Genomic DNA, 7,795 nt, shown 5'->3' with positions numbered 1-7,795 from the left:
GAACTGAAAGCACTGGGCTTCCAGCCCCTCTGTGGTCACTCCCTGTCATCTCAGATCTGAGCCGAGCCAACAGGCACCACTTTGCTTCTCCACCCATCGTGTGCTTGGTCCTCCCTGGGCAGCTTCAACCCTTCATTTTTCTTGTTAATGGTCCCCACACAAACATTTCCCCACACAAACACTGCCTAGACTGCAGTGGTCACCAGGGGCTGGTGGGTTCTGGGGGAACGTGTGATCCTGAGGCTTAGACATTCTGAGGAGGTTGCCTTCAAAGAAAGGGACAGAGCGGACCAGAGTGCCAGCTGTCCTCCATTAAGACTCATCTCCTCCTCCTCCCCCCCTCCCCTCCACACACAATGGCCAGTGTAGCCATGGCAGTTCCCCTGTGATCTGATTGCCATGGGTGTCCCAAGGGATGATTGAACCCGGGCTTTCAGAGGCTGCTTCCCCTCTATTGGCACGCCCACCACACTGAGGCTTCCATAGAGAGTGGGGCTTATGCCTTTCCTCTTACAGACCCACAGAGGATGGTGGGGTGTTCAGACCAAGGGATCCCTGCCTGCCAGCCCTCCATGTAGCTGTTCCCCTGGCTGCTGCAGCAGAGCACAGCATACTCCAGAGTGGAGGGACATTAAGCCTCCTTGAGCATGCCACAGGCAACTTGGGACCCAGCATGTTTCTCCCTGACACAGTCAGGGGTTGAATTTGGGGGATCAGGGGACAGGCCAGATCCCCTATCCCCAGGACTCAATTTGTGTTGCTCAGTGCCACAGAGGTGAGATTTGGGAGCTAATCTTAGAAGGCAAGGAAGCTCAGGTGGGCAGAACTAAAAGGAATGTGCACTGTGTATGTGAGGGCAGCACGTGAGGGGAGCACCTGCCCCAATAGGAAAGTCGCACTTTTGATCTGGGGCAGGGTCCTGGGCAGGGAAGCTCATTGCTGGTGAACTCAAGTTACTTTTGGCTGCTGCTTGCAGGCAGGTGCCAGAGGGAGAAACAGGGGGCAAGGGAAGAGGGAGAAGATCAAAATCCACCCCACACAGCCAGACTGCCTCTCACACCGGCTCTCTTCCATGAGTGGACTTTTTGGCTTAGTGGGGCTGCTTCAGCCCATCCCTGGGGCTTTCTCCAGCAGCATGGAAACTGACTCTTGACTCCTGCCCAGACAGCTCTGTGCCCACCTTTGTGGAACTTGAATGCAGGGTTCCATGATCCAGACCTGCACACCTCACTCCTCTCCCTGCCTCTGTGGTGGTAGAGAGTAAGGGGTTGCCAGGGAGATCCAGGGTCCTGCCCACTGCCTGGGGCATCTGTGTGCTTCTCCTGGTTGACAAGAACTGGGCACAGTTTCAAAAAAAAATAATACAGCTGCTGGCTTGTTCCTGTCAACACCAGCGACTTGCAGGGAGGACAACTTGTCAGGACAACATTACAGCAATGTCAGGACAACATTACAGCATTCACTAATTTAATAATGCAGGGTATGGCTGGCTTTTACCCGTAAATATCACCCACTTTCTTAGAGATTAAACTCAATGCCCAAATACAATTTATACTGTTAAGAAGACCACAGGGCTGGAGAAAGAGAAAAGATTTTAAAGACCTCCATCTCCCCTGTGAACAAGAGACAGAGAATCTACCCATGCGTACAGTACACCAGCACCACAGCCTAAATATAACTAACATTTGAGAAAACCAGCACACTGAGATGCCTCTCTACCCAAGGCATCATCCAGAACCTAGTTTCCCCATCAAAGGACCCACAGCAAAGCTTATGGCCCTTACCAAACGTGTGCCATAGCAACACCCTTAAGAGTGAGGAGAAAGAAGAAAGCCAGAAGAAAATCCCCAAATCAGCAGCAATAGATGCTCCAGATGAGTAGAAATCAGCACAAGAACGCTAAAGGGTATGAAAAATCAGAGTGAAACAATACCCTCCAGAGAAGCACTCCAGTCCAGCAATGACTCCCAACAAAAATGAAAATACTGAAATGACAGAAAAAGAATCCCAACTATGGATTGTAATGAAACTCAAGGAGATCCAAGATAAAATGGAAAACCAACTCAGAGAAACGAGAAAAATAATTCAGGATAAGTTTAGTGAAAACTTAGAAATATTAAAATCAAACAAATAGAACTTCTGGAAATAAAATGTATTTAGGGAAGTACAAAATACAGTGGAACATTTTAAGACTAGATGAGACCAAGCTGAAGAAAGAATTTCAGAGCAGACAAGTCTTTTGATTGAACCCAGTCAAAGGTAAAGAACCAAGAATCAAGAGAACAAACACGAGGTGAGGGTGCGGGGGCACCCTCCCATGGTGCACACTGGGAGGGTGCGGGGGCTTTTCTACAACTTGAACATTACCTTGGAAGTGAGAACAATGTAACCTAAAAATTTGTACCCTCATATTAATTTGAAATAAATAAAAAAATTTTAAATTAAAAAAGAGAATAAAGTCTGAAAAATGTGAAATTATGTAAAATAGCAAAATTTAAGAATCATAAGCATCAGCAAACTCTTCTTTGGTTTTCAAATTACTTTTCTATATTTCCTATATAATACGTGGTTTGAGCAAGACAGATGGAAGCCAGAAGTGTTCAAATCTTGTTGCAAGAGGCGGCAAAATTCTGTTATCAATCAAAAGTTGCACAGCAATTTATCAGTAGAATATTGTGTTACAAGGGAGCTGGTGGAAATTGAGAGGAAATTTGTGGACAGTAACATGAAGTCCTGGATGAGTTGATTCAAAATTGGCTGAGGAGAACTAGGAAAGAGAGAAGAAAACTGTAACACATAATCTTATACAACATATCATTTCAGGGGGAATAAAGAAGCCAGATAGATTTAAAATGTTCTGAGATTATTGAAAGCAAGATAAATAGATCTGTGAATATTAGAGTAAGTATCAGCTTTATAATTCTCCTGTTGTATAAGTCTACATGATTTTCTTCTTTACATGATAAAGATTCATATACTATAAGAACTCTTGTTTTGAGATTAGTCATGAGAAATTGTTCCTCCTGATGTTCTCCTCCAGGCAAAATTATTATCACCTACCAGATAAGGGTTAAGAATTATATTTGTTAGTAAGCCTGGCTGAGATGAGAATGGTTCTGCATATATAATGAAAAGTCAGTATCAATGTATAAAGAGCTTCTAACAAAATGGCTACAAATTCAAAAATGAAACAAATAAAATCTAAGATCCTCACAAATCCAGTAGTTAAAAAACTTACCTGTGCAGGACGTTTCTGTGTTTGCTTTTATTTAATTGTTAATGTGATGAAGAATGTGGTGAAGAAATGTGATTAAGAACACGTTTGTAGTCCATCAACCCTTAAAGTCATGGTATATCTCAGAAGTTATTATAAGGAAAAGACTTACTCTAGAACGGCTCCAGAGTGACCAGTGGGTCTTGTCCTTAAAGCACATCTAACTGTATTGTATGGTCCCTGATGCCCCACCCAGTGAAGATCCTTAACTTTGAATTAGGTGGAACTAAACAAGCTTGGAGATTTAGAACAAATATTGAGTGATGTACTGGCCCTGGGCCCCTTGGAACAGTCACTTTTATTTGCAAATAAAGTTTTATTAGAATGCAGGCATAGCCCTTCATTTACACTTTAATTGTGTCTGTTTTAGCTAGAGTTGAGTTACTACAGAGAAGATGGTCTTCACTGTTTTGTACACTTTTCTGTGGCTCTTCTGGGGAAAAAGTCACTGACTATTGATCTAGAGGTCGTGTGCTAAGCTCTTCCGTGTAGTGACTCATGGGTATGAACTTTGCTACTATTGACTGTTTCCTGATAATTGGAGTTAGATTTGCAATAACTCCAATGATGAAAAATTCACTAAAATGTAGGCATTCTGATGGGAATAAAAATAGTATCTGATGATGGCTTTAATTTACACTTACTTACTAATGGTGAGGAGCAGCCTTTACATATTTATTAATCCCATGAATTACTTTTGAGAAATTTCTGCTCAAGTGCCCATTTTATAAAATGTGGTTGTTTAACTTTTTATTAATTTGCGAGCCTTCTTTATATGTTTTGTCTATAGTTTCTTTAATGGGGTGGGGAACCTGCTCCCTTAGGGAAAACTGTGGCCTTCTTATCCTTAAATATGACCAAATTGAATCCAAATTGTACAGAAGAAATGCTTTTAATAAAGAGATTGGTTCTATTAAGTTGGATTTGATCAAGGAGCCACACTTGGGGATCTGGAGGGTCACATGTGGCCCGGGGCTGCATGTTCCCCCATCCTCTCACATGGGCCTTTCCTTCCTCAGCACCCTCCTCAGGGCCCCCTTGACCTCTGCACTTCTCAGGCTATAGATCAGGGGGTTCAGCATGGGGTTGAAAAAGCTGTAAAACAAGAAAAGGATCTTCTGCTGCTCCTCAGGATGGCGGGACTTGGGGGCCATGTACATGACGATGGCACTGCCAAAGAAGAGCCCGACCACGCAGAGGTGGGAGGAGCAGGTGGAGAAGGCCTTTCTGCGGCCCTCCCCTGACCGGATGCTCAGGATGGCCAGCAGGATGCGTGAGTAGGAGCCCAGCACCAGGCAGAGAGGCCCCACCAGGAGAAACACACAGGCTGTGAAGATGACCAGCTGGTTGAGCCTGGTGTCAGCACAGGCCAGCTTGAGGACAGACAGGATCTCACAGAAGAAGTGGTTGATTTCATGAGGCCCACAGAAGGGCAGCCTCAGGATGAGGACCACATGGACCAGGGGCAAGAGGAAGGTAAATACCCAGGAAGAGATAGCCAGGACGGTGCACACTCTCCAGCTCATGATGACAGTGTAATGTAGAGGATGGCAGATGGCCACGTACCGGTCATAGGACATCACCACCAAAATGAGACACTCCATACCAGCAAATTCTAAATACAAGAACATCTGCATTATGCAGGAAACAAAGGAGATGGTTCTCTTCTGGCTCACTAGATTTGCCAGCATCTTGGGGACATTATTGGAAGCATAGAACATGTCAGTGATGGCCAAGTGTGAGAGGAAGAAGTACATGGGGGTGTGCAGTCTGGAGTCCAGGCAGATAAGGCCCAGGATGACCCCATTCCCCAGCAGGGTGAGTGTATAGAAGAGGGAGAAAAGTCCAAATAGGAACAGCTCCAGGGCAGGGTCAACCTGGAATCCCAGCAGGGTGACTTCTGTGATCCATGTCTGGTTGACTCCCATGCTCCTATGCCAGAGAAAGACAAATCCTCATCTAGAACTGGAAGGTCAGGACTGTGAGGCAATCAAAGAAAAAAAATAGTTATGGAATGTTACAGAGGGAGCATTTAGAAATGCAGCGCTTTGGATGGATTTTCTAGAATTTATTATCAGCCATATTACAAAAATTAACTTGTTATGCTCATTAAAATGAGAAAATATACCCTATATTAATTGTAAAATATATACATATAAAATATTTACTTATATATAATAAAATCTATGATAATTTATAATTGGATCTATTATAATGTTCCTTATGTTAGAAGATACACATACACATGTCTACCTTTGGTTTTTGAAAATTTAAGGATTCTGGATTACCTTTTAGGGTGAAAGTCTTGATTATGAATTCACAGTGATCCTCCCTATCTAAAGGGGATACATTTCCAGAGCCAGAGGATGCCTGAAAGTGCAAATAATACAGATTTGATATAGTGTTTTTTTCATATAAATGTATACATTTCCTATAAATTAGCATAGCAAACGATTAAAAATAACTAACATTAAAACAGAGCAATTTCCATGAATACTGTATGTAATAAAAGTCATCACAATCACATACTAAGGCTATATCTTTTACATTTGAAATGTGACAGCAACACTAACATGACTTTCTTTTTTCTTCTTTACAAGGTTATGAGTAGGAGATTCATCCTTATTGTAGATCTTGGCAATGTCGACATATGATTTTTTTTCTTGCCTTGTAATAAAGAGAACTTTCACCTGTTCACTTAAAGGAAGCACTTTACAGTTTCTCTTTGGCATATCTGGATTGTCATCATCACTCCTCTTGTACGTTGGGGTCATGATTAAGTACAGTAAAGGTCCCTTGAACAATCTCTGTGATGCCACACAGTCTGTCTGATCCTGAGGTGGCTACTCAGTGACTAACGGCAGGCAGTGTGAGAGTAGGGACATCCCGGACAAAGGAGCAGGTCACATCCCTGGCAGGAGGGCGTGGGGTGGTGAAGTGTCATCATGCTGCTCAGACTGCAGTGAAATTTAAAAACGTGTGAATTGTTTATTTCAGGAATTTTCTGTTTAATATTTCAGACCTCAGTGGTCCAAAGGTAACTGAAATCACAAAAGCGAAAGGTGGATTAAAGGGTACTCTTGTGGTTAAAAGAGAGATGGCCGTGACCAAAGACCACACTAGAAAGTGTGTTCATCTTCTGGGTTTGCTAGCCTTCTCGGTCCAAAAATGCAGAGAAGAGGGCTCCTGTTGTTTATATTCCTGCTTACTAACCCACTGTTAGCCAATTATTTCTTGTTTAAGATCCCTTTTAATCAACTTCGCCATTTGTAGTTTCTTTAAAATTTTGTGAGGTGTTCCTTTCAGCAGCTGCCCAAGCCTCCCTGGAAGCACCATTTCATTTAGTACCTGTTTTATGAGTCCTGTGTGTGTAGTGTTATTTCAAGAATTTAATTTATTCTCTGTCAGCACTTGATACTAAAATTTAGTCAAAAGTGAAAGAATTCTTTGACTACATGCCATGAACACATGTCTATACTTTAAATATAACTAAGCATGTGACATTTCTGAGACCTTTTTAACTAAGACACATCAACCAGGAAACTAATTTTGTAACAACTGCAGTTATATTTAAATGTAATCGCTGTATTGTAATTGTATTTTCTATTATAATTTTCTATTTAATTTTATTCCCCTATTATAATTTTATTCCCCTTCCCTGCCCACTTTTTGGCCACATGCATTCCTAGCGCTTTGGGCATAAAGCATACAGGAGCTTGTTCAGCCCATTTGGGGATGGAGGTTGGCTAATGCTTGTAATTTTAGTTTGTAGAGAAATGTTGTTGAAGATATAAGCTATATTTTTTAAGAAGCCTCACTGAAAAAATGTATTTTCTTTCTTTTTTTTTTCTTTTTGTTTGTAGTTTTTGGCCAGGGCCGGGTTTGAACCTGCTGCCTCTGGTGTATGGGGCCAGCGCCCTACTGCTTGAGCCACAGGTACCACCTTGAAAAAAATGTATTTTCAATTTCCACCTGATTCCTGTGGGTACTTCTCAATTTGCTTTTTCAGAACTTGCAGCAGAAAGGGGGCATGGGTAATCACCACTCCTAAAACAGGTAAGATCATTGTTGACCGAAAAGTACTGTGAGGGAAATAAGCCGGGTGAAATGACCGAGATGACTGGGCCTGAGGGGTTATCAGATGGGATGGTCAGGGAGGTCTCTCTCAAAAGGGGGCGTGATGGGACCTAAACTGTGAAGGGGAGTCTGCCCTGACCAGTCACCAGGAAGGGGCAGTGAAGGCCGAGACTGTGGGCAGAAAGCGCCTGGTGAGCTGTGGGAAGAGCAAGACCCCACGCACCTCAACCATGGAGCAAGAGGCTGTACACAGTCTGTGTGAACTTGTACTTATTTCTTAAACTTTGGAATTGACATAAATGTTTATCATTTGGGGACAGATAAACTGCATTTGCCTACTTTTATAGCGCAGAATATTCTACAGCTATTAAAAAGAATAATTCAGTCTCTAGGTACCACCTGAAATTAATATATGTGTGTACAATGTGATCTGACGTCCATTAA

At 42.6% G+C, this 7,795-nt stretch overlaps 1 protein-coding gene across 1 annotated transcript; it reads right to left on the bottom strand.

Moving 5' to 3' along the window:
• Nucleotides 1–4,269: 4,269 nt before the first annotated feature.
• LOC128598703 (olfactory receptor 2A14-like) lies at nucleotides 4,270–5,202 on the bottom strand. The gene has a single exon (XM_053609358.1). It carries the CDS (start codon nucleotides 5,200–5,202, stop codon nucleotides 4,270–4,272), a length of 933 nt encoding a protein of 310 aa, XP_053465333.1.
• Between the last annotated feature and the right edge of the window lie 2,593 nt (nucleotides 5,203–7,795).

Source organism: Nycticebus coucang, chromosome 11 (assembly GCF_027406575.1).
Source record: "Nycticebus coucang isolate mNycCou1 chromosome 11, mNycCou1.pri, whole genome shotgun sequence".
Taxonomy (NCBI): Eukaryota; Metazoa; Chordata; class Mammalia; order Primates; family Lorisidae; genus Nycticebus; species Nycticebus coucang.
Note: the sequence above shows the minus strand (reverse complement) of the source record. Positions and strands in the feature narration are given on the sequence as shown.

Bases quoted from the DNA above. Each gene is read 5' to 3' on its own strand.
- LOC128598703 (XM_053609358.1), bottom strand. From the start codon at position 5,202: ATGGGAGTCAACCAGACATGGATCACAGAAGTCACCCTGCTGGGATTC.